This window comes from Dermochelys coriacea, chromosome 2 (genome assembly GCF_009764565.3).
Source record: "Dermochelys coriacea isolate rDerCor1 chromosome 2, rDerCor1.pri.v4, whole genome shotgun sequence".
Classification (NCBI taxonomy): Eukaryota; Metazoa; Chordata; order Testudines; family Dermochelyidae; genus Dermochelys; species Dermochelys coriacea.
In genome coordinates this window covers 191,294,919-191,322,277 of record NC_050069.1, presented here as the reverse complement: position 1 = coordinate 191,322,277, position 27,359 = coordinate 191,294,919, and the positions used below count along the sequence as shown (strand labels likewise).

The 27,359-nt window shown below is 37.2% G+C and overlaps 1 protein-coding gene and 1 long non-coding RNA gene across 5 annotated transcripts in view; one reads left to right on the top strand and one right to left on the bottom strand.

The window, feature by feature from the left end:
- The window catches only part of NPHP3 (nephrocystin 3), a 47,732-nt gene that overhangs the window by 17,238 nt on the left and 3,135 nt on the right, over positions 1 to 27,359 (bottom strand). For 3 of the 4 annotated variants that reach the window (XM_038392554.2, XM_043508922.1, XM_043508924.1), the window contains exons 2-21: positions 27,234 to 27,359; positions 25,483 to 25,633; positions 23,846 to 23,998; positions 22,048 to 22,181; positions 21,537 to 21,697; positions 19,099 to 19,246; positions 17,940 to 18,014; positions 17,039 to 17,218; positions 14,212 to 14,315; positions 13,369 to 13,483; positions 12,395 to 12,538; positions 11,822 to 11,919; positions 11,316 to 11,418; positions 10,646 to 10,728; positions 8,101 to 8,239; positions 4,695 to 4,859; positions 3,297 to 3,394; positions 2,311 to 2,433; positions 1,427 to 1,616; positions 1,025 to 1,266 (exon numbers count right to left, since the gene is read on the bottom strand). In XM_038392554.2, the coding sequence (XP_038248482.1) occupies positions 1,025 to 1,266; positions 1,427 to 1,616; positions 2,311 to 2,433; positions 3,297 to 3,394; positions 4,695 to 4,859; positions 8,101 to 8,239; positions 10,646 to 10,728; positions 11,316 to 11,418; positions 11,822 to 11,919; positions 12,395 to 12,538; positions 13,369 to 13,483; positions 14,212 to 14,315; positions 17,039 to 17,218; positions 17,940 to 18,014; positions 19,099 to 19,246; positions 21,537 to 21,697; positions 22,048 to 22,181; positions 23,846 to 23,998; positions 25,483 to 25,633; positions 27,234 to 27,359 (2,732 nt within the window). The remainder of the gene's footprint in view (positions 1 to 1,024; positions 1,267 to 1,426; positions 1,617 to 2,310; positions 2,434 to 3,296; positions 3,395 to 4,694; positions 4,860 to 8,100; positions 8,240 to 10,645; positions 10,729 to 11,315; positions 11,419 to 11,821; positions 11,920 to 12,394; positions 12,539 to 13,368; positions 13,484 to 14,211; positions 14,316 to 17,038; positions 17,219 to 17,939; positions 18,015 to 19,098; positions 19,247 to 21,536; positions 21,698 to 22,047; positions 22,182 to 23,845; positions 23,999 to 25,482; positions 25,634 to 27,233) is intronic. The other variant, XM_043508923.1, reaches the window with a different exon arrangement.
- On the top strand, positions 1,180 to 27,240 carry LOC119851942. Its single transcript, XR_005291469.2, has 4 exons — positions 1,180 to 1,301; positions 21,321 to 21,440; positions 21,604 to 21,687; positions 27,013 to 27,240. It is a non-coding gene; the product is annotated as an uncharacterized LOC119851942 (long non-coding RNA).

Below are 27,359 nucleotides of genomic sequence, written 5' to 3'. Positions count from 1 at the left end.
GAGAAATTTAGGCTGAACTATTATGTTATTGCAACTGCCCTTAAAAGAAAATCTCCAAGAAAGAGGGGGTGAATTTGGACACAAATCTAGAGTGCGTTCTGCATCTGAGAGGGTAAGGACTCAGAGTCTTGGTTTTCCATGATTTGGTTGGAGAGTAGTTTGCAGAAGAAGAAAGAAGAATTTTGACAGTTTCCTCTCGAATTACATGCAAGTACAGGAGCTTGATCTGCAGAGTCAACAGTACAAACTGTACCAAGGAACTTTTTGAATGAGTGTTACACCTAAGTACATTTCCCGGGGGAGAACTCCTTCCCTTCCCCCCCCCCCCAGTATCACTAGGGTACTTGCAATGAGCACTGGGAAAGGATTTGCTTCATAAGAAGTGTCAGAATATCTTCAGTATGTTAAAGTATGTATTGGAGAAGAAGGATGGTCTTGTCACTAAGGCACTGGATTAGGAGTAAGGCAATCTGGGTTTTGTTCTTGTCTCCACCAGAGACTTACTGTCACATTGGAAAGGTCACTTAATCCATGTGCATTAAGTATTAAGGGTAAATCTTCCCTACTTCATAGACATGGTGTTCAAATAAAACAAGTAGAATTTGGATACATTTATCCTTCGGAGAACCCATAGAAATCTGCAACCGGACTTGTAAATTCTACCTACACATTTGCCTGGAGCTAGTAATTTGTTTTTGATATCCTTAAGATATTTTTCCCTGTTATCATCAGTCACCCAGGTAAAGATAGGTGAGAAGATGCTGCTGCTCTTAATAAATAAATAATAATAATAAATAATACCACCACCTACCTCCTGTGTTTGGGCTGGTAAGTATTCACAACTATTTTGTGAGGGTGACAATTGTACCAATACAAGGGCATTTTTAAAAAACATTACTTTGTTATAACTACATATTTGAATACTGCACAAATATGTGTAATCGTAGAAAGAGACCATGTAACAACCTCAAAAGACTTGCATGTTATGACAAATCCAGGAAATCAACAATACAATTCATCTTACTTGTTTTGTTTCTGGTATAATGTTGCAAGTGCATCCAGTTCACGAGCAACCCTGGGATGTTCAGCCCCATAAGCATTTTCAGAGATTTCCAGAGCCTGCTTATATAACTGCTCAGCGTTTCCAAACTTCTTCCACTGCACATAAACTCCTGCTAACTGATGGAGGGACTGTGCTACCCTTGGGTGATCTGGATCCAGTGCAGTCTCCCGAATTTCCAGAGAACGCTGCAGAGGAGCAACTGCCTGTAATAAAGGAGTTGAGACTGTGACTAGAGCAGGTAAGATAATGTACAAAAAAACCACTGCAATACAAAAATCTTATCAAGCACATACTATGCTCTGCTTCAATTCCTTGCCTGCTTGCTGTTACATGGCATTCCCTTTGGTTCCTAGATGCACTTACCTGGCTGAGAAGGCCGAGATCTTTTAAGAAACGTCCCAGAGTTTCATAAAGATCAGCCAGACAGATCATATTTTCCTCTCCCTCACAGCTTTTCTCATATTGCTTTAGAGAGTCAAAATACTCTGCTGCCATTGAACTCTTATCTTTTCCGACAAGCTGCCAGTAACTCAGTAATTCTGCAAAATGCCCCCTGTTTTAACAAGAAAAAATAAGTAAGAACTAAAATACAGAACACCAAATTTCAGTGCTCAGAACCAGCTATGCTGCTGGATGGCAGGGTGCAAGGAAGGGGGAATATGCATGTCAGGAATTTTCTCTCATGCTGCAAAGTGGCTGCAAAGCAGCTCTGTGAAGGCTACTGTAGTCCAGCTGTCAGAATGACCCATGCAGCACCTTACTGGTCTCCCAACTATGCAACAGTGAAAGGACAGAGGGTCTCTGCATGACAGTGGATTCACTGCCCCACCCCCATGCACACCTACACACTACCATGCTCAGAGCACCAACGAGCAGGGTTCACGCTATACAGGGATATAGCTAGCTGCACAAAAGGGATAGGCTGCAACAGAACAGCACTGGTTTCCATGCCTTGGGTGCTTTGCAACCGGGCAGCCAGGCAGGATATCCCATAAATGGTATTACACTAGATATCTCCGTATAACTTTATACTTAGCTATTTCTTAGCACCCTTCAGCCAGCTTTCAATCCCTGCTATAAGGTTACATATTGGTCTAGTTTAATTTCTTCCCATATTTGTGCATTTTATCATTTCTATTATTTATTTTTTAAACAAAACATTAAAGACACTTTATTTCATGCCTTTAACTTGACACTAAACCATTTCAATATGTTTATACATACGAAGGCCCTAGCTACTCTCTTACCTTTTGTAAAGATTCTGAGATACAAAGAGGTTCAGGAGACACTTGTGTAGCTTCTGCTTGTTGCCTTGTTGTTGGAAAAGCCAAGGAAGTTCATCTGCACTTCTCCAAGTCACTCTGCCTTGACTAATGGAAGAAAAGCAACCAAAATAAAATCCCTTTCCATTCCTAACATTTAAAATTATAGGGCTTGATTTGGAAAATAGTAAGTCATACAACTACATGGACAAACAACCAGTTAGCGTCTCTTATATCACCAATTACCTGACTTGTGTATGCAATTTCCCACCCCCTTTTTGTGAAAAGGAGGTCTATAACATGAAACTATTAACCACAGCTTGAATCAAAAATCCAAAGTTTGTCTTTGACTCTTTACAATATTAACAGATCTACAAAACTCATGAAACCCAGGGTAATGCAAAAGCAAAATGTCCCCATGTTATCTTTAGACACACTCTTGTTTACTGACATGTTTTCATGCAAACAAAAGTTTTACAAAAGGGCAAACCCTGTACCCTGTGCGTAGCCTGAATTTCTAGGCTCTGTGCTCAAATGGTCCATGAGAGTTGAGGAAGGTATTGTTTCCTCCACCATATATTGCTCCTGTGTTCTCAGGCCTATAGTACCTGTGTTTCCTCTGTGTCCCCCCTCTTCATGGCAGATTAGTATGGCCACTGATTCACTGGCCCCATGCCCATGTCTTCCATAGTCCAACACTGTTTTGGTCCTTGCAAGTACTGAAGTGCAGAGAACTGTGCTCCAAAGGCCACAGTAGGTACACTTCAGTTAGAGTCTGAAGCAGCTATGAATCTATGCCTAGAACAGAAGTGGCTGCATCAGTAAAATCTGAACGGAACAGGATGAGGTTTAATGATACACAGTAACGGACTACTTAGATGAATTAGGCAGAGAAACCATTTGAAAGAAAGTAAGAAATATCCGCTGTAAAGACTATAACATTTCTTGTGTTCTGAGGAGATCTGAAATACCTTAGCTGCATGGTGAAGTAGTCTATTAATTTTTCTCTGTAAGGAGAAATAATCTTTTGACCTTCTTCCATGTATTCTAGTTGCACTGTTTCCCAAGCCTGGAAAAGAGAGTTATAGTAATCAATATATGCCTGTTACATACTAACAGTGCATGGGGCTCCCTACAAGACACAAATGGGAAACAAGAATCCTGTGCTGAGGAATTTAAAATCTTTTTTTTGCTAAAGGGATCTTCAACTTGAAAGCAAATCAATTAAAAAAAATAGTTAAGAGAAGCTACAAAGGCACAAGGTATTTAAGAAGAGGAAATATCTCAATGTGGGAGAGGGAGTGGGGAAAGGAGGAAGCCTGATATTTATTTTTCTCAATAACAATAATTTCATTGGGTCTTTCATGTTCACCCTTTACCTTGGAAACTGTAACTCTTTCTGTTGCCACTAACATCATAGTTCTCAAATAGCCTCCCAGGCTTTGCTGGGAAAGGGGAAGAAAATGGAGGTACAACTAATAATGCATATTTACTTTTTGTGAAACTAATAAAGTTATACATTGTTGGCATTCAACTATAAACAAAGTACTAAATTAGGCTAAAGCTCTTAGATTTATCACTTGCTTAAAAATTATCATTCTCCTTTCCCCTTCGATTCTGGCTTGATTTTTAGTAGACAATATTTTCTAGGACTGCTAGAGTTAACAATCAATGAAAAAGCAACTTCTGAATGCTGATGGTGAACAACATTGATCATCTTGGAAAGAATTCTCAAGATAGCAGGCACTGATATCAGATCAGAACTGAAGGGAGAAAGAGTGGGAGAGAAGACATGCATATAATCAAAATTATGTAGTTTAAAGGCTGATATCCAGTTAACCACCAGGGCTAGAAATTAATGCATAACTGGCAACTTCGGATCTCCCACTTTCCATGGTGTATATCATTTATTTCTAGTCTTGTTGGTTCTCTAGACCTTAAAAATGGTCACAGTATTTAGACCAGCAGTGTTCTTTAGCACTGGTCCAGGGCTTAATAAAGCACTGGTCCTGGACCTTGGAGCAATGAATTTTTTATTCCAAGGAGGGAAAAAATACAAACACTTAGTATGGCTTTGCAACCATTCAAATAGTCAAGAATTAAGGCAGGCACAAAAAAAGACACTTTGTAGACTAAGTCAATGACAATTACATAACAAAATTAAACAGATTTATATAGTATGCTTGTGTGTCTAAAGGAAGACAGCAGGCCATACTGCTTTGATTTACCTTGTTGTAAATCTAGAGAAACATAAGTGGATTCAAAGTTACTCTTGGAGTTACAGCGATGTATTTAAGAACAGAGTTTGGCAAAATATTTCTAATTTAGTGGAGTATTATTTGCATATGTCTAAATGTATGGAATTTTACCTGGAGGTGCTGAAACTTTAGCAAACCACAGCCATATGTCAGCATACACATCTTGTGCAGACTGTGAACTAAAGAGGCTAACATGGCACAGGATAGTTCGGGATAAAGTTCCATCAGTTCTGATTCACTCACTCCATTGTGGCTAACACTGATGAGACAGAGAACCTGTGTAGCCAAAAAATTAATGCTTTAATAAATTTAATAACTGCTCACTGAGTAACTCAGGTATACTGAATCCCAAGACAAATACTGAATGCCAGGTTTTAAAACACAATATAGGCTTCCTTGATACATTTAGTACACAACGTACACAGTACAGTTACCGGGGGTGGGGTGAAAAACAGGCTTCACAAATTAGTTCCACCTAAGGATGAAGTTATGGATGTATAATTTAGGCAAAACTCTGCTAGGTTACACTGGTGTCAATCTGGAGTCAATCTTATTGGTTTCAGTGGAATGACTCAAGATTTATACTGCAGTAAATAAAGGCAGTATTGGACCCAACATGGCATGACGTCAGAATTCTTTCCAAAAATACACAAAACCATGTCTCTAATGAACATTGTTACCCAAGTATTATAGAAACATTTATGTAGTCTTACCTTTAATACAGTAACTGGTTTCAAAAATAGGGACTATTTAGATTGGAAACATTATTGAAAGGATAAATTATTCATCTTTAGGGTCCACATAACTAAGACTGTTATGCAAATTTGTCAATTTCCATTTTACTACAGCAAATTAAATACATATTTTACCCTTCAAAAGGTGTTTTGTTGAAGCAATAAGGGAACTTCAGAGATTGCAGTTGTTCAAGACGCTATTCAGTACAATATAAATATAAATCTCACAAGAACCACATGCACCAAAATTATCTGCAAATACAATTATAAGTATTACTGCTTTCACATTCTGAGACAAATTTGTCCCTCATGTAACTTTAATGAGGATGGATTTGGCCATTATTTTTTTTTTCTTCTTAGAATAACCCAAACATTGGATACTGGCTCTTGAATGTTTCTGGATCAATATCTTAACAGAAGGACACAAGATGGAGCACTACTTAAGTGTCTGCTATAGACCACCAAATCATACTGGAAAACAGGATGACTGGCTCTTTAAGCACCTACCTATAAAGTATAGACGAAAAAAAGCTATGTTATTATGGGGACACTAGTTTGAGTGACATATGGTGGAAGGCTCATGTTGCCAGTTCTAAAACGTCCTCAGAATTTCTAAAAGTTATAGATGATCATTTCCTAACTCAAAGTGTTTCATCCAACACAGGGGAATTTTGTATTAGACCTTCTCTTGACTGATAAAGAGGAATTGATCACAGAACTAAATATTTGTAGTTGCTTAGTGTAAGTGAGCATAGCTTGACTATATATGTTAAGTGCAAAACAGGACACAGTCCAAACTAGTGCTATATATATCTGGCACTTGAATAAAGGCCAGTTTCACACAATTGAAAACAATTATGAGTCTAGTCAACTGGGAGAAAGAATTTACACAGAAAGATGTGAATGATAATAGAGAACTGTTTAAGAACATTTTACCGAAAAAGCCACAATGCAGAAAGGTAGGCTAAACTGGTCAAAAAATAACCCAGCTTAGAAGGGAAGTATATAATAAATGGAAAAAAAGGGAAGCTGATGGTAACGAATATAAATCAGAGGCTAAGAATTGTAGAAAATTGATAAGGCAAGCAAAAGGACACCAGGAATAATTTATGATCAGTGGAGTTAAGAACAATAATAATAAGGAGTTTTTCAAGTATACTGGGAACAAAAGAAATCCTAACAATGGTACCAGTCCATTACTAGAGGCAAATGGTAGAATTCTCAATAATAATGTAGAACAAGCAGAAGCATTTAAACAAATATTTCTTTTTAGTATTTAGAAAAAAGACAGATGATGTAGTCATATCATGTGATGATGAAATATTTTCCACCAATAACTCAGGAGAACATTAGACAGCCCTTACTAAAGACAAACATATTTAAATCAGCTGGTCCAGAAAACTTGACTTTAAAAAGAGTTGGTCGAGGAGTGCTCTTGATCATTGGTGCTGTTTTTCAATAACTCTGGAAACACTGGGAAAGTTCCAGAGAACTGTAAGAAAGCTAATTTTGTGACAATATTTAAAAGAGATAAATGGGATGACCTGGGTAATTATATGCCAATCCACCTGATATCTATCCTGGACAAAATAATGGAACTGCTGATGCAGGACTCAATTAATAAAGAATTAAAGGAGAGTAATACAATTAATGCCACTTGACATGGGTTTATGAAGAATAGATCTTGTCAAAGTAAATTGATATCGTTTTCTGATGAAATTACAGGTTTGATTAACAAAGATAATAGTGTTGATGTAATAAACGTAGACATCTATAAGGCATTTGACTTTGCACCCCACATTTTGATTAAGAAACTAAAATAAAATAAAATCAACATGGGACACAATACATGGATTGCAAAAAGAAAAGGAGGACTTGTGGCACCTTAGAGAATTATTTGAGCATAAGCTTTCGTGAGCTACAGCTCACTTCATCCGATGCATTCCTCCAATGAAATGAGCTGTAGCTCATGAAAGCTTATGCTCAAATAAATTTGTTAGTCTATAAGGTGCCACAAATTCTCCTTTTCTTTTTGCGGATACAGACTAACATGGCTGCTACTCTGAAACTAAATGGATTAAAAACTAACTAACTGATAGATCTAAAAGGGCTAATGTGATCCTTTGTTGTATAAACAGGGGAATATCAAGTAAGAGTAGTGTCAATATTATCTTTACTGTGTCCAGTTCTGATCTCTCCAATTTATCAACATCCTTTCTGAATTGTGGACAAGAGCCACAAAAATGACCAAAGGTTTGGAATACATGCTATCTAGTGAAAGACTCAAGGAGCTCAAACTATTTACTTTATCAAAGAGAAAGTTAAGGGGTGACTTGATCACAGTTTATAAGTACCTATAGGAAGAACATAACTTTGATAATAGAATGCTCTTCAATCTAGCAGACAAAAGTAAAACAAGATCCAATTTAGACAAAATTAAAAAATAAAGGTGTAAATTTTTAAGAGTGAGGACACCTTATCAAGTGTTGGGGTGGATTCTCCATCACTGGAAATTTTTAAATCAAGATTGGATGTTTTTCTAAAAGATCTGCTCCAGTTCACAGAGGAAATAATTCAGGAAAGACCGATGGCCTGTATTACACAGCAGGTCAAACTAGATGATCAAAATGATCTTTCCAGCCTTATAATCTATGAACCTATAAATTATAGCTTTGAATCAATGAAAAGTCCTCAAGTACTTTCTTTTTATTTAATTCACAGAAACTTATCCAGAGGAAAGGGAACATGTTTCTTCCAAAGTTTCCATTGCATTTTTTGCTTACCTCTTTCATAAGGTGTTTGTCTTTATCGTTCAGCATGGACTCCTGAACTGATCGCAGAACAAGTCTGTATAGCGATACTGTATCTTGACACTGGAAACACTGTTGAAGGATTTCATCAATATTTCCTGCACTTCGAGCACTGAGCGAATGGACAAAATTAGCTTTTTTAATATGTTAAATTTGACAACCGCAAAGTGAATTTAAGCTATTAAAGATCTTCATCTTATGAAGTGTTGTGTGCCCTCAACTCCTACGGGCTTCAGGAGGTGCGCAGAATCTTGCAGGATTAGAACCCAAAGAGTTTAACACTTGAACACATCTACCAACATATGCCATAAGAGTCTCCCTTTTGTAATATAATAATAATAATAATAATAATAATAAAAGCAGTGATATAGGATACCTTTACTTTAGCAGCAACGGAATGGGAGTAAGATCATATCACATAAAGAGAGAGAAACGTAAAAAGAAAAGGAGTACTTGTGGCACCTTCGAGATTAACAAATTTATTTGAGCATAAGCTTTTGTGAGCTACAGCTCACTTCAGCTCACGAAAGTTTATGCTCAAATAAATTTGTTAGTCTCTAAGGTGCCACAAGTACTCCTTTTCTTTTTGTGGATATAGACTAACACGGCTGCTATTCAGAAACGTAAAACTGGATGCTGCTATTTTATTTATAGAATCATAGAACTGGAAGGGCCCTAGAGAGGTCATCTAGTCCAGTCCCCTGCACTCAAGGCAGGACTAAGTATGTATTATCTCTAGAACATTCCTGAGAAGTGTTTGTCCAACCTGCTCTTAAAAATCCCCAAGATGGAGATTCCTCAACCTCCCTGGGCAATTTATTCCAGTGCTTAACCACTCTGACAGTTAGGAATTTTTTCCTAATGTCTAACCGAAACCTCCCTTGCTGCAATTTAAGCCCATTGCTTCTTGTCCTATTCTCAGAGGTTAAGAAGAACAATTTTTCTCCCTCCTCCTTGTAACAACCTTTTATGTACTTGAAAACTGTTATCATGTCCCTCTCAGTCTTCTCTTCTCCAGACTAAACAAACCCAATTTTTTCGATCTTCCCTCATAGGTCATGTTTTCTAGACCTTTAATCATTTTTGTTGCTCTTCTCTGGACTTTCTCCAATTTGTCCACATCTTTCCTGAAGTGTGGTGCCCAGAACTGGACACAATACTCCAGTTGAGACCCAATCAGCGCGGAATAGAACGGAAGAATTATTTCTCATGTCTTGCTTACAATACTCCTGCTAATACATCCCATAATGATGTCTGCTTTTTTTTTGCAACCATATTACACTGTTGACTCATATTTAGCTTGTAATCCACTATGACCCCCATATCCCTTTCCAAAGTATTCCTTCCTTGGCAGTCATTTCCCATTTTGTACGTGTGCAACTGATAGTTCCTTTCTAAGTGGAGGACTTTGCATTTGTCCATATTGAATTTCATCCTATTTACTTCAGACCATTTCTCCAGTTTGTCCAGATCATTTTGAATTTTAATGCTATCCTCCAAAGAACTTGCAACCCTCCAAGCTTGCAACCCCTCCCAAATTAATACTTTTATTTTATAAAGTGTGTCCCCAGAGGCAACTAAGCAACTAAAAATAAAATATTTAAATAATAAAGAAAAAGTAGCAATTGTGAGCCACCACTCACAAGCGTCCTCCTTTGGAGTCTCTAAAGTGAGACTGCTGGCCTTTTAAAAAAATATGTGCTAGATCAGCCATAAGTTGCTGTGCTCGGTTATGTTCTTTGACACAGTCGGGAGAATTAATCCTCTCCACCTGCAGAAATTACAGGGTGAAATCTTATGTCCTGTATTATGCAGGAGGTCAGACCAGAGGATCATAGTGGTGCTCCCCTGGTCTTAAAATCTTATGGGCTCATCTACATGGCCCCAAAGTTTGGACTATGTGGGTGTGAAGTGTTCCACTGTAACTGTCCCATGTAGACACTGCTAGCGCAAACTAAAAGGTACTTAGTTCACATTAACATAGACCTGTTTGAAGAGGAATACGTTAACACACACTAGGTATCTTTTAGTTCACACTAACAGCAGCATTCACATGCAGCACAGTGTAGACTTAGTCTAGGATGCAAAGCATCAAGCACATCAGCAAACCCAACAGCCCACAAACAAAGCACCTCTCAAAATAAAAGAAATACTTCTCAATTAATATTTAAAAAGGGACTGACAGCTACAAAAAAAAAGAGTGAAGCAAAAGAATGGAGAGAAACCTGGATTTGGTTCCTGGATTCAGAATAGGGAGAGGATCATATACATATATTCAGATTCAGTGGGTACCTAAATATTTAGCATCAAAATCAGATAGATGATTAATTCTTTATAGTGCTGTTTTCTTTTTTATAACAAATGGGGAAATAACTTTCTATTTTCTTCTGCTAAAGCAGTTTCATCTCAACAAAGAATAATTCTGTTTCAACTGAACATTTTCTGATATGCTGATAAAGCAATTTGTATTTTTAAAATCTACAGACTCACACAATAATGTCAGGCTATCTCAACTTACCAAGCAATCATTTTGCCCAAAAGAGTGACATACAAAGCATTGCAAGTTGTGGCAGAACGACAATGTTTCTCAAGTTTCTTCTCCTAAGACGAGTGTTTAAAAAAAACATTATAAGCCAATGTAATATTAATCACTTTGAAGAGTTAAGGATTTGACACTAACACACAGATTGTGGATGTTAAAAAAAGCACATAACAACTAGTGTACAAAATGTTGTGTGTTTTTCCATTAAGTGGGATATATATAAGTGGAGGCTTCCTCTGGAGGGCTAGATCATCTCAGGATATGATCGGCATCTTGTTATGATCAGACTCCATGGATAGGATTCAAAATGTCTTCCTTACACATGTCCAACCATTTTTACCGCAAATACATATTATACTAAAACAGGAGGACATGTCTGCAGAAAGATGGGTAAAAATATAGTTCCCTTACTAGTAATTTATACTATTCCATCTGAATTTGGTGCTATCAGCCTCTGGATAAAAATATTTACACCAAATGCTGTGTAAAATGGCTATATGTTAATTAAATAAAACACCTTTTCCGGGCTATTGAAACATTAACAAAAATAAGCTTTTGTCAGCTCATTTTACTCTTCCACATCTTCAATAAAATTTATACTAGACTCTAGAGTGAAATACTTTCAACAGAATTACAACAGACATACCTGTTCGTTGGTCAATTTAACATCTGCACAGCTACATTCTGCACTAATGAGACATTTCACATCTTTAGAATTCAATGGCTCAAGATGAAGAGTTGGCCACAACCTTTTAGTGGGAGAGAACATAATTACATTCAAATCCAGCAAAATAGTATGTGAACGAAGAGAGACCTAACTACGTGACGGGGGAAAACAGAGGATGTCAATGCAGAAATCTGAAACTACACTCTTCTGCTGTTAAAGGATTTTAATAATACAAAGTCACATTTGTATTTTTAACCTTGCCCTAAGATGGCTGACTACATCCAAGTACTGGAAGTCTGCAAGTGCACATGCCTATGTTTAAAATGTATTATATCACCTTCAATGGGGAAAATCCAAATCCAAAATTCCCACTGACTTCAGTGGGTACAAAATCAGACTCAGATTTTATTCTGCATCCTATCTATATGTATAATAAGTATATTCAAACCCAGGCTAATTTGAAACCTCCCCAAAGAACAACGTACCTCCAAGCCTGCGGACATGTTTCCACGTTCACAGATACAACCACCCTTACATTCACTGGCAGTGGATCTATCAGCCATTTCATATGTTTTTCAGCTTGCTTAAAAACACATTTCAGAGCATTAATTCAAAATTCATTAAAAACAAATGCCACGAATCATTGTCGTCTCATTAACTGTTCAGCCCAGTGAAAACAATCTTCAACGCCTCCGTTCTCTTAAAATTGTTCAGGACCACATTTTTGATATAGAGCCAAACTCCCCTTTGTATGTGCAGCAGCATGGTGACAACTTAAGTAAAGCAGTTAGCGTAGTATCATGTAGACTCTCGCCACTTAAAGATTGGATACGTGACCTGACCAACAAATCAGTCCACAATTTTGGATCCACCCCCCGCAGATTATTCATTGAGACAAATCAAAAGGCAACGTACTCTGGCAAATTCCATAAATACCACATTTTATGGATAAAACAAATGACAATTTAATTAATCTAGTAAAACTGCAAATTGTTTTCTAAATATATCACTCCAACTTTATTTTGCATTTGTAAAGGCCAAGCAGTTTGGAAATGTACCTGTATTTGGTCTATAGAGTCAATAATTATGATAATGCTGCCTTGGTGACGAGCAGTAAGTTTTTCCAGCCAACGAGGAAACTCTTCCAAGAGCTTAGCTGGATCCAATGTTAAAGGTGACACTAACCAAGAATGCTGCATGAGCTGCAAAATTATAAACATGCATAAAAATATTGCATCTTAAGAAATGCTTAGGGGAGTTGGACACAAGATAAATCATTCACTCCTGGGAAGCTGATTTCAAACAAGTCCATACAAAGTTGTTTTCCCTTCACTGCATATAAGGAGCAAGAATTTAAGAAAAAGGAGAATATTTTTTGAAGTTCTTGTGTATTTAATTTTAGATGGACAACGTGAGGTTAAAAATCCCATGGGACCACCTGGGGAATAAGAAGTGCAGAAAATGTATAAATAAAAATGTGTAGGCTTTTAACAACACAGGGAAGAGTTGATTTAATCTTTCTGAAGGGCTCAGTACTGTGCAGCCCTGAGTGTCCTCTTTTGAAGATAAAGGGAGCCCAGATCTTGGCAGAATCAGGCCCCTCATTTATTCAACACATATCAGACACGTACTTCTAAAACAAATTAACATAGAAGAGCAATAGTCCAACTACATTGTGGTGCCAACTGGCAAATGCAGCTTCAGGTTTCTCAATGCATAGACAAAAGACATGCCACCTGCTGCTTTCCTTGGCCAGATGGCAGGAAATAGTAAAAGAAGCTTATGTCGCTTTCTTTATAAACATCAATATTTTTCAGTGGAATCATAATTGATGACAATGTATTATGAAAAGCCTCAGAGATGATATTTTAATATATTTCTGATATATTATCAACTCAACAAAATGGGGAAATCATCATCAGTATCACCCTGATTTGGTACAGACAGGGCCAGAAGAGCTTTAAATAGATTCATATGTGCATATACACACACAAAGAATAATGCTACACGTGCTAAACAATAACTAGAGTACCTTTAAAGTAAGCCGTTTAATTATTAGTGCAGATTCTGAACTGGCAGACAAGGGCCTCCCAACAAAGTGATAGAGAATTAGTGTGTTTGGTGAATGCTTCTGTTGCAGTTGAATCCTATTTGGGGCAAAAAAAACACAAACACATTCCCAATAGCCCACATTTTTCCAAATATATTCTTATTTCCAATAAATATTATTGTAGATTTGTCAAATGTAATTATACATTTTAGCTTGGCACGTGCAGTATTTACATAATAAAATAAGTCAGAAAATTAATCATCCATAATCAAATATTTTACATCAAAATTTTCACTTTTTATCTCCACTGGACTAGAGGGATTTTCAGGTACTTGCTACATTCAAAGATTACAAAGATAAAACGTCAAAAAGAGGAGATCCTTGGGGGAAGGGTGGGTAATGAATGCCCTGATGGCATCAGCATTCAAGTGTTACTCATCAGAATACTGCCAGTTTATTTTATGGCAGTAGGTTCTGTTGTAGATCATGAGTGACCGCAAGATGCATTTCTGCAATAGGTTTCTGGATTTGGATCCTCCCTTCCATTTACCTCAGCGGGCTCTTAGCGGAGGTGAAATTTTCCATTGTAGCCACCACCACCACCCTCATTCTCAGAACAGTGCACAGCCCCCTGTGGAGGAGCTGAGTTGGGGTTCTCCATGGCACTGTCCCCTGTGGGTTGTAACTGGTGTCTAGACTTTAGAGGGTTGCTTTTGGAACTTCAGTATTTTTCTAATGCTGGTTTCTCCTGCTACCAATCCAATGTTGTGCTGTTCTTGTTTGACGTGTAATTTAAAAAAAATATTAACCATTTTTAAAAAATACCATTTTGACAGGAGAAGAGATTTGCCAGAGCCTGGTCCTCCAGACACAAGAAGAGGTGGGATGGGTGCTGGTGCTGCCACTAGATCATTTAGACGTTCATAATACTGCAAACAGAACAATTTAAGTTACAAGGACTCCAGTATTAAAGAAATACATATCCTGATTAATTAATATACTGATTAATGCATCCTCCAAATATTTAAGCACATTTAAACACTCAACTTTAAGAATGTTTAGTTCCATTGAAGTCAGGGGACTAAGAGTAAAACAAAATTTCAACCAAATGCATCCGATGAAGTGAGCTGTAGCTCACGAAAACTTATGCTCAAATAAATTTGTTAGTCTCTAAGGTGCCACAAGTACTCCTTTTCTTTTTGCGAATACAGACTAACACGGCTGCTACTCTGAAACAAAATATATGGATATAGAAACAAAGTGGTTTTGTTGTTGCTTTTTTAATGGGGAAGGAAGCATAGAAAGTGCTAGAATCACTAAAAACTACTATTTAATACCTCTTCCATAAAAAGATTAAAAGTAGAAAATAATTTTTAAAAATTAGTTTGGGATGAATTTTCAGTACTAACAAATGTGACTGACTAGGTACAGTAAGACCTAGAACAAGAAGGCATGCAATTCCCCCTGCACCTCTGCTAATGCACTTCAGTCTTGGCCTGCCAGATTCCAGTGGTGTTCCAGACTTGTGTCTCATGAGAATGTATTACCAACTGGACTAAATTATTGTGTGTGGTTTTATGAGGTGAGCAAATGTCCATTAGGGACTAGAGTGAGACAAAAATTCATTTTGCGACTGACAAGGCAAATTTGAATGTAGACCTCCAAAAATGGAAGGATGGTCCAGTAGTTAGTGCATTAGGTTTAATTCCCTGCTGCACCACTGACCTCTGTGTGACCTTGGGCAAGTCACTTAGCCTCTCTGTGCCTCAGTTACCCATCTCTAAAATGAGGATAATAGCTCTGCTACACAGAGTGTTGTGAGGATAAATACAGGCACTCAGATACTATGTTGATGGGGCGCACATAAATAACTAAGATAGATAGCCAAGGACAAAAGGATAGTGTTCTAATATTCCGTGTCACCTATTGCTACAAGTAGTTACGCTTGATTATATGGAACTGGCTATTTTTTAGAAGCTACAAATTCTTATAGAGCCAGAAGTACAGAATAATATGAATGAAGAATAGCAGAGCACATTCCTTACAATTCTAAGAAAAGGAATTATCTGTGTGTTAACTTTTTAATTTCCATTTCTAAAATAAGTTAATCAAATTTACTGGAAAAACAGCATTCAAACTTGTCTCTATTTCAGCTTTCATCTCTATTGGAGGCAGCACAGCAGACTGTGTCAGGTTTGCCAATAACGTATCGGACACAACATCTACCAGTGGGAGATGGACCGTTTTCCAGGACTAACTCCTCACATTTGATCCCTATCATTACATTTTTGCATTCCAAAACCCCATAGAAGAGATTCTCTCCCATTACGGCCTCGTGCACTGTGGCAGTGTAGAGGAGCCGTAAAAGTCCCTGAGCCCAGATTCCCTTGGTACAGGTACTGCATAGGACAGCTGTTGGCTCACTTAGATTGTATCTAACAAAGAAATTATACTACTTTAACTATTTCCGTATGTTATTAAAGTGGTGCAACCCCCTAGTGTGAACAAAATTCTAGGTGAATGGTATAGCTTATTCCTGTAAAGGACGGAGGAACAGCTACGCTGGTATAAGGCACCTTTATGCCGCTATAACTAGGGGTTACATTGATTTAACTGCTTCAGTAGAAAATTCATACCCTTAACTGAAATAGTTCAATCAATACAAAAATAGTGGATAGACCAGGGCTAACACAGGACCCTTTGCAAGCCCTGAAACAGGGGGGGAGGTCATAGTGCATGGTACAACTGCCATTTTGAGGAGCTCCAGGTTGCAGAGCTGTTCAAAGGCAATTCAGGGAGGGCTTCTGTAATTTAGTGCAGTCCCCTGAACTTCTCAAATTACAGCATGGGCCATTTTGGTTCCCAATCAGCCCAAAATCCCAGGGACAAAATGATGGCCACCTTTGCCCCTCTTTCTCAGAGCTGTGCTTGTGCGTGCTGCATCTCCAAGAGGCGCAAGCATACAGTGTCAGCCAGTTCCTCTAGGAAGCACAGCACAGCATGAAAGCACACCCACTTATTCAAGCAGCAACATAATTCCCCACCAGAGACACTTTTCACAGATTCCTCTAGATGTATTAATTCAATCCTTTCTAGGTGTATCTGTTTTTGACACTCCTAGTTTTACAAGGGCTTACAGGTGAGGCAGTCCACGAAGTAATGAGCATTTCAGTACCCCTTTATTTTTTATTTTACTAAGTCTTTCACACAGGCTCAGAGACATTAAGATTGTGGACTATGTTTCATTATCATAATCCAATTCCAACAGACCTAATTCTCTGTATTGACAGAAGGCTTTCATTTGCTTCAAAAAGCTGTTTGAGGCCTTTCATTTAGATTTCAAAGTATGGTGTGTTACTCACCTTCTAAGAGAACCCCTTATTTCTAGACAGTATACTATCACAGCAACATTTCCTCCAATGGAGAAACAAGGACCATTTCTTCACCAATGACACTTTAAGACAGACATAACTGGCATTGTTCCAGAAACTAAACATGTCATCTGTCTAACACATAAGGTCTCCTCTAGCCTAAGGTGTAAAAGCCCCAAGGTTGTTCTCAAACATAGGTCCTTCCATACAACAGCATCATTGCTGCTCATGAAACAGAGACGTTTATTTCCCTTAATCAGTAGACATTTCTATCTGCTTACTTTCTCAAATCCTAGTTCACATGTTGAGTTAGAAGCCTGCTGGAAAGCTTCCATCTGTTCTTGTTCATCATGTGCATCCCACAGCACATCTCCAAAAACTTCCTCTTCAGGCGCAATGGACTCCTCTTTATTACCCAAATCCTTGCCTTCTACTTCTGTGCTTTCACATCCCAATATATCCTGTGTAAGAAACAAACCACATGGAAATATTGCAACTTATTCCTTAAAAGCATATGCTATCATTGCCCCAGATTCTTTCAACTAGGCAATGGGCACCGCTTACATGTCATTTTGGACTTATATTTGTGGCATGAAATGTATTCCATATCGTATGGGCTGCATACCATACTGACACACACTGGACAGGACAGTTTTTATGCACTATATATAATCTATATATCTATATATATATATACTATATATCCCTTCCCACTTTAAGGTAACAATGCCAGGGTAGATGAGTGAATTCTATTCATGTCAATGGATCTGTGCCCATGTACACCAGTGGAGAATGTGACCAAATGAGTCCTAGTGACGCTTTATATTGAGATCTCAAGAAGTTGCTTTCACTTTTCCCCACTAGGCAACCTCCATCATGGGGAAAACTGAAAGTAGCATGGTTCTTAAACTATTTTATTCCGTTGTGGCTTTCCTTACTTCCAGGTATTAATAATGCTGAAACATATGGAGGCCTTTGAATTATGACAAATCACTCATTTGTAGTGAATATAAATAGATTATTAAATAGATCATGGATTTACTACAGTGCTTGCAGAATACTGGCAATATGGCAATTTTGTAAAGCCATGGATGGCACTGCCCCAGAGTCTACCATTCAAATTGTAAGTAGGAATGCACAAAGTAGCCTCTCATGTGGAATACACAGCATCATGCACACTACCTGTTTAATTATCTTTTCCACACAATTATAAGTTTCACACGCTCCTTCTTCCACTCCTCCCATGTGATCAATGAGCTGAAAAAGTTAATGACAAAGTATGAAGCAACTCTGGGATTGACAGTTAAACACAGATGCAGTTACTGAGGCATGTAGATATAAAATATATCCAAAGCTTATATTCTTTCCAGAACAACATTCGCCACCTTTCAAAATGAAAACAACTTTGGAGGCTTAGTCTCTGGCACCATAAGACAGAATCTCATTTTAAAATGAGATGCTTCCACCTCACCAAAGATACTTTGGCAGTGGATAGGAAGGCTTCACGATGAGCTAGGACCCAGGAGGTTTCCTCTCTCAGCTCAGGAAGCTAAGAGAGGACATCTGGAGAATGATTTACTAAGGCAGCTGCATTTCATTGCTAATAAAGGTGCTTGTAAGAAGAAGTTATCTTGTAAGGGAAGATGGCTGCCAGGAGAGTGTACTCAAGCAGAGCCTGGAATGCCTTGTACGCTTCAGGGGATTATTTGTTTGTTGTCCTTTTCCTTATTTGAATAGTCAACCCACAGGCAGGAGGAGGAGGGGACTTTGAATCAGAGTTCCTTTGTTTTGATGATATCCAAAAAAACAATACAGGAAAATGTACCATTAATGATTTGGTTAGATTATTTCTCTAACTGGAAAGTCCTGTAAAATGTAATAGGGATTTAGCATATAAAAATTCCATAGTATCTATAGGAATTAGAGTATAGCATAGAATTTAAACAGAGAATGCCACTTATATATACATTTTTAAAAATCATTCCAAATTCTATAGCAGGGTTGTATTTTCCCAGAGAATGATCCAAAATAATATAGAACAGTTCTTTTCTATTAAATATTATAGGATTTTTTCATAAGGATTTTGTAAGAAATTTAGAGCCAAATTCTGCTCAGATGCAACCCTCTGTGCAGCTGAGAATAAAACTTTGTTCCAGTTTCTGTACAGGCACAGTGCTCAGTTCTTTAAATCTACAATTTCATAAAATTCAACACCATATACCTGTTCACAAAAGATGTCCATAACAAAGGATGCATTGTAATATCTGAAGTTACAAATATTATGCTACAAAATAAGAGGACAACAAATCTCTGAGACATAACAACCTTCTACATGTTATACCTTTGCTTTGTTCACATAACAAACTTGCTCAGTTAACTGCTGCACAGGGTTTGAGCTGACTTTGCCATCTTCTATTCTGCGGTAAATCAGCCGGGGCTTTCCTTCAGGATTTTTCAATAAGGCTTCTTCACAGTCCTCCAGCAAACAGCTAGATTGGAAATCAGCAGTCTTGAGCTATATTACACTGTTGCAGTACACAGTTTAATCAACATAAGCTCCAAGGACGGGTTTCACTGCAAAATCTAATTGAAAGGGTACACCTTTTACCATGAAGGCAGCCAGACATTGAAACAGAGGATATCCAATGTCTGGGCCAGGAAAATGTAGAAAAGTTCTCTGGTTGCTAATTGTACTGACGATATTAAGATTCTTTCAGTAACAGGTTTACACATGATTGCTTTTTTAATTCAGAAGTCTATTTTCTACAAATCCTCTCATCATACTGGTACTCAGATTAAACAGTAATAGTTTTGCATTAGCTTTTCATACACATGAGAATAGAGTCACAAGTCATTATTAACAAATGTCAAATGTATTGACACACTGTAATTAATTATTTGAATGCCCTATCCTGCTCCCTAAAGTCAAAGGGAAAACTTTAGGGTTCAGGACCTTAGTTAAGGCTCATCAAAATGGACAAATTACACTCACAACTTGAATCTGAACAATGCACTGTACCTGTATGTGTGTGAAGGAATATCTGTCTTTATTCCTGAAAGTTCTGCCTTGTGAATCTATTATGCTACATAGAGAGCCAGCATCAGGGGAGACAAACTAGCAGATAGGTGTAATCTTCCTCACATAAGGCATTATAATCTTAATCTCACTTCTTGTACAAGAAACTATTTAAATTAATATTGTTGCTGGGAAGGTCTCATTCTTCTCTGAGATGTATTGTCCACATGGATTCCACTCTTGGTGCACATGTGGCCCATGTACACAAGATTGGATTCTTTTGGCCAGCAATGTCAGTAGGGCCAGAAATGCTCTCAGTGTCTTTGCATTGCCCCCACTTCTCCAAGGACATAAAGGACAGAGCGGATCCAATTTTCCCCTCAGTTTTTTTTTTTTTTTTTTTTAAACCACCAGTGCCAGCGAGATGGAACCCCTGCAGTGTCTCCGTCAGCCTGCTCCTTTGCACACAGTGCTAGCATTAGTTAGTCAGCAGTATTATCAATTAGCAAGTTGTTAATTAGCCTTTTTGCCCATTAACAAAAAAACCCTTTTTCAGTCATATATTTAGTTTATAGGCTAGACACCCCCACATCCAAACAGGGGTGCTAGCAAAATGGCAAAAGGAAAATCGCTAGGATTCAAAACCTTACCCCTTGTGTGACATTTCAATGGCACATAACAGACACTGTAGGGTACCTTTTTTTGTTTAGGAAAGGGACACATTCCTGAATGATGTTCTATATGTTGCTCTTTCTCTTAGCAAACTCAAAAAGCTAGAAAAGCCTCATCCCAAGTTCCTGACCAAAGCTGACAGAGTTCCATATGAATCAAATTTATTCATCTCCCAGCTTTCTTCCCCAATCCTCGCTCAACCCAAAGGCAGCTAAACTTCAGACACTTAATGTAGTAATGTCATAGTTCATTAAAAGCCCAAAATCTAGACTGTTCCTGGCCCCTTGGTGATAAGATTATGGGTCAGACAATATACTGACAGAGATTATCAAAATGGCTGTTCAACTGTATAAGGACATATTGAAATGACGACTCTATACCCATTATTTAGTGTTTTCACTTCTAATCCCTCTTTTCTTCCTCCTTCATGGTATTCCAAAAAGAAAAAAATTCCAAGCTGCAAAATAGAAACAACTGAATTGTAACATTATCCTTAATTCAAAACTTTTGGTTTAGAAAATTATTTTTCTTCTAGTAAGACAACCAATTATCTACTGCACAAGTGAAAAGCACTGCATTACCATGTTATAAAATATCATGGATTTAGTAAATAACATCACAACAGGCTAGGGCAAGACTTTGCACTGAAGAGCCAGGAAATTAACCGAGAGGTAAGTTAGAGAGACAAAAAGAATATACAACCAAATAAAACATAGGCAGGTGACTAGACAGATAAGCAAATAAAACACACAGAACGTGTTCACACATGCCATCTCTAATTTCTATGATTCTATCACTATGAACAGAAGAAAGCTGTTCTTGGAAAGCAAGAAATTTGCATATTTTGATGGCTCTTTTATGTTGTATTTTAACAGAATCTAGAGCCACAGGAACAGGGAAACCTCAGAAAGAAGATGCTTTCTCTTAACTGTCTGTGCCAGAAAATCTAAAGTCTGAGGGAAGATTTGTTAGAAGAAACTAGCTTAAGAAATGCTGTAAGTGGAACACTGCATACATGTTAATAAGCTATGTGTTATACATAAATTATCAGTTTCTCTTTGCTTTGTCAATCTGCAAAACTATTAACTTACCTTGGCAAAGTTAAATGTATGAACAAAATGACTAAGGAACTTTTCTCAATTTCCCATTTTCTCACAGCCTGGAAATGATTTCCATTTTCTACTGGAAAATGAACAACTTGAAAGAAGTACCCCATTGTTTCACATATTCTTTGAAGTTTTGGTGAGTAGTTCTGAAAGGAAATTTAAATAAACTGACCTTTATTATTAATTATGCATTTCAATAAGGACCTATTAATAAACCCCAATTTCTTTTCAGGTTTCAGAGTAGCAGCCGTGTTAGTCTGTATGCACAAAAAGAAAAGGAGTACTTGTGGCACCTTAGAGACTAACAAATTTATTAGAGCATAAGCTTTCGTGAGCTACAGCTCAAAACTCCCACTCATTTCAATGGGATCAAGATCTAACTCCTAAATCTTTTAAGAACTACCATAGAGTTTTGATGAACAAGTATTAGAGGAGAAAAATTGAGAACCTTAAATTAATAATTAATTAATTAACATAACTTTTGTGCTGTTCTCACCCGAATGAAGATGTCCACTTCAGGTTGAGTCTCATCTGTATTAATGAGATAGCACCTTATTGTGTTACTCCACAGAGAATGGGAAAACAGCGGAGTGACTTGCAATAAACTGGCAATAGCAGCATTCCAGTCATCTGCAAACAATATACAAAACCACAGGTTTCCTTATCTTGTTACATCATATAACAGTTTGCATCAATGCTCTCTTAACACACCCTAAGGAAATAATAAATTCATTTTATAGAGTATCTTTCATACACAAAATACTTCAGATTTAATTAAAAGTTAGATTTAAATAATATGCAAAATTATAAAATACAGCAAAACAAAACAGCAGAATGTTAAATACATTCACATTACATACCTATTATCATGTTTCTTTTAAAATAAGTGTTTGTGAAATTTAGCCAAAATGTCAAGCTGATGGCTGCCATACAAAAAAATTAAATTCTCTAACAGAAGTAATAAAGATGCCCATGTAATTAGATGCCTAACTAAGCAATTGTTAGTAAAATATTGTTGCTTTAAAATTAATTGTAAATATACTAAGCTAACACATGTTGGTGAACTAATAGGTAGCATAATTCTTCTTTAGATAAATTGCATTGTTCTCCATGTGTATGCTGTATGTCAATTCAGCTTATCACAGAAAGTTTTAAAGCTAATTCTTTTCTTAGCTTCTCATTTTGTAGGCTAACATTACCTATATTCTGAGCAGTTTCAAGGAAGCTACTTGACATGTGAAAGTCTTAACATTTAGCATTACTGAAAGGTAATTTTGTGTGTAATTTTGTATTTTTATGAGATCTCTAATAGCTCACTATAATCTTGTAAATTCCTGCAAATGTATTTTGAAATATAAAACATCATTTTTCTGATAAACTGACTAGTGAGTTACTAATTGTCTTCTAATGTCACAAAGCGACCTTTCACTAGTAGTAAAGTGGTGTTGCAAAGTGACATATACAGAGAAACTCAAAGTTAAGGATCGTACATTACTTGTCTGAGTGACTAATTTGAACTGAGTCTGTGTCACAGGCTAATATTGAGATTAAGGTAGTGAGTCAAGCCAAGTTAGAAAGTGTTGTTACTAACTACAAAATACTGGAATTGATAGGGAAATCAGTGATAATCTTTCCCATAGTACAAATGTAATTCAGCATGCATAGGTCTTGATCATGCAATTGGATCTGTGTGGATGAACCCTCAAAGTCATGCAGAGTTCCATTTAAGTCAATGGGATTCTGCCTGGAAGGATCTTCCTACGCAAATCCAGGTGAAGGAGAGGGGCCATAGTTTGTGACATCATGCATGTGGCCTATGTGCCCAAGGATCTGAGCAGTTTGAAAAATATTTGAAATTATTGGAAAAAGAAGGCAAAAAATCGGACAAGATACAGGGACTATGTCAGGCTAAAATAAATCACATTTAAAATACATTTTTCTTGGTTATGTTATTCAAAGCAGGGTCATCTAAAGCCTTTTCTTGAGCCCCCAGGCAATAAATTGGTATTTGGTATATTTACTCTGAAGCAATCAGATTCACTGTCATTACCTAAGAATACAGCTGCACATATTATTAGCAGTAAAAATATTAAACACCATTAGGCATGTCTTAGCTATACTTCCGTTTTATTTTTATAAAAAGCAGTCATTCAAAGGAAAATATGGAGTGACAGATACAGTAAATCCCTTAACGGAACATAAGAATGGATGCAAAAGACCTCCAAGGTAAACAGTACTTGTATGTAAACAGCCACTTGTTAAACCCGCTTAGCAGACAAACACGAGTTGCTTACCTCTGTTTATGTTCGCAAATGGTCCTTCCACATCTATGGAACTATGAGCAAATTCAGGCCCTCTGAAAGACTGCTGAAGCTGCATCATACTACCCATAGATGGCTCACTTCCCAACACTCCACCAGTCCAATATTCAGATTGGGCTCCAGTAGCTTAAAAGTAAATACAAACTGATTTTCACTAATTGAAATACATTATCAAACCTAAACACTTCAGTTAAAATTGGCTGACAAATGCCACTAATTGAAATTCTTCTCTCTTAGCAGGTTCGCTCACTGCTTTGTCTAATGTTTTAAATCAGCACTCCCTCACTGTTACTGAGAAGCCATGCTATTAAAGAAATAGGTAACAGAGCATGTTAGTACATGGGTCTCTCAAAACTGAGGACGTCATCATTGGTTTCAAATGCTGTATTAGGTCACCTATAAGGAAGAGTTTCAAAGTTTTACTGTAGTCATTTGTACACTTCACGAAGTCACCACACTGTTGACAGTCTCTGTTTAAGAAAGACCCAGAACTAAAGAGCAGAAAAGTGTTGCAGGTCAGGAGTGAAATACATTTCTTAGTTGGGTGGAAAAGCTTTATAGTTAACTTCTCATATTATCCTTGGATTACACCATTGCCTACTAATCTATCACTTTCAAGACCACTAAATTCAAATTTTTGAAGAAAAAAAATGAGAATAAGTTAAGAAAGATTTTTAAAGGAGGGATGAGGAAGTATAAAACACAAATAAGAAGGAATATAAAAGAAGAAGGGAGAAAATATACATGGGGAAGAGGTAGGAATCATAGACTCGTTAAAATCACTGGTGTCACTAGAATTTAGCACGTGCATAAGTGCTTTGCAGAATCAGAGCCATATATATCACTATGAAACATTTCTAGTTCTGAAGGTTATTCAGCCACTTCAGCTGTGATTTGTGTCACATCTTGTTAGCAAAGCAGAGTCAGATGTAACAGCACGGGACGCTGGACTTCAAGGGAAAACCCAAGTGTTGCAGGAAGTGATGCTGGTGATTCCTAGTCTGTATCTAACCAATACCATGGCATGGTACTAATACACATCTGTGCTGATGCAGATGCCATGTTCTGGATCAGATGTAAAATCAGGAGACTGAATGCTTACAACCGCTAAATATCCAGTGTTGTTAAAGATTAAGGCTGTTCAAAACTGGTCCCCTTGTCAAATTCCAATTTGATATTCTGCCTAAGTTTCCAATTTTGTTCATTTTCTGTTCTGATGGATTATATGGGGCTGATATGCCAAACTGGAACATAACCTCTAGACTTGAGAAAATGAGATTAGATAGCAGGAAACTCACAATGAAAATAGAAGAGAAGCAGAAAGGTTCAGGGAAGGTAGAAAGTCAAAGTGTCTTTTAGAATATGGGGCACTATAAATATAAATGGAATCACCAGAAATAGTTAATTTGTTTAGCGCCTCCACAGACTTAAAAAAACCACAAGTTAAATTGTAAACTGTTTTTATCCTTCATACAATATGTCCTTGTGTTTTTAAAACTTGCATTATAAAGCCTCACAATCTATAGTGCATATATATTTTCTTTTGCTATACTTCATAAAATTTAATCTTTTTTTGTTCGCTTGCTGAAAGTAGCAAATGGAATTCTTACCAGTAACTTCTGTGCAATTGTCATCTGAATCAGACTCTTCAGGATCCAAGACTTGGATCCCTTGGGCTTGCAGTCTCTGAAGTTTTGTCTCCAACTCTCGTTTGGCCCTCAGTAAATCCTGAATCTCATTTTCCTTAGTTTCCCTGAAAATCTAGAAAAAGGAAAGGATTTTTTTAAAGTATAAAGCCAACTCTTACTATTGTATCACAAGTCTTGTGAAATTTGATGTTTGATCTATAGCCCCAGCTCCTGAATTCATGTGATTTGCTGTCATTTAAAAAAAAGGTGAGATTTGAGCCCTCGCTGTGGTAGAGAAAGACTTGAAAATGTGACCCAAGTGAACATAAGAACGGCCGTACTGGGTCAGACCAAAGGTCCATCTGGCCTAGTATCCTGTCTGCCAACAGTGGCCAATGCCAGATGCTTCAGAGGGAATGAACAGAACAGGTAACCATTAAGTGATCCATCCCATCACCCATCCCAGCTTCTGACAAACTGAGGCTAGGGACACCATCCCTGTCCATCCTGGCTAATAACCATTGATAGCTCTATCCTCCTTGAATTTGTCTAGTTCTTTTTTGAACCCTGTTATAGTCTTGGCCTTCACAACATCCCAAGTGCAACCCATTCTCTCAAAATCAGAAGGCGAATAAAGGAATCCAACATTTATTATTTTAAAATCATGATTTTTAAATCAATGCCATGATTTTGGGGTTACTGACTCATGATTTTTGAATGTTTGGGATGGACAGTACTAAAATAAGCTCATAAGTAATATGCATGATTTTTAACTTAGTTTTAAGAAAAGCCAGCTTTTTTCAGCAACAAAACTATAATTTGTTCTCAAAGATTTCCCTATTTTTTTTTAAATGGACTTGTATTATTTTACTGTGGATTGTTGTATTGACAGCTATACACCTTTAATTTAAGTAGTTTAAAATACAGAGACCAGATATCTGGAATTGTCTTGTATATACAATATTACTATCACAAGCTAAAACTGATTAACGAGCTTGGTCTTTGATCAAAACTAAGTACTTAAGATCCCAAGCGTATAAAAGAGATCTGTAGACTTAATTACAAATACAATTTAAAACAAAACTCTTTGAAAGCAATCCTTGCTTTACTTATCTACCAAAACATTTCCTCTGCTACAGTTGATGACATTGGTAAGCCCTAAAACAGTGCAGAGAAATGCATTCGCTGTCTAATTTTGGGTGCTAGCAGTGGGATCAGCTGCAGGAGGGGAAAACCAGAAGCATCAGGTTGGCAATTAATAAGCATTTCAAGTCACCCTACTGAAAAATATTAAGGCTTTTATCTTCACTTGGCTCTTGTATTTTAGTAGCACAAAGAGATGTGCCAATAGCTGGCACAGGGGTTATTTTTTAAATGAAAACTAAAAATGTTGAACACTAAAAAATTAAATATAAGCATTACTGAGAAATAACCAAAGTCAGTGAGCCTACAATTTATTTTTCTTTAAAACATCACGTAACATAACTTCTGCATGTTCCTTGCCCCTTCTAGGTGTGAAATTGGCAAAAGCTGATGAAATGGCACAGAAGGTGCCAGGATGTTGAGCAACAGTAAATTTTCTCCTTTCAATGACCTGCAATGAGTTTCATATCAGCAGACATCTGCATCTAGGCAGAACTTACCCACAGAGAGTTCACTGAAGGATCAGGGCCAAAGAGATCACTTTAGATTTTCTTGGTCATTTTCCTTGGGGATAAAGTGAAGATGCTTACCTTGAATTGTCTCTTGACTTTGTCTCGGTCATGTTCAAATGTAGCAGCTCTCTCCATGGCTTGATATTTGGCTTCTAAAGCACTTTCTTTCTCTCTAAGTATTTTCTGGTAAGTTTTCTGAAGAGC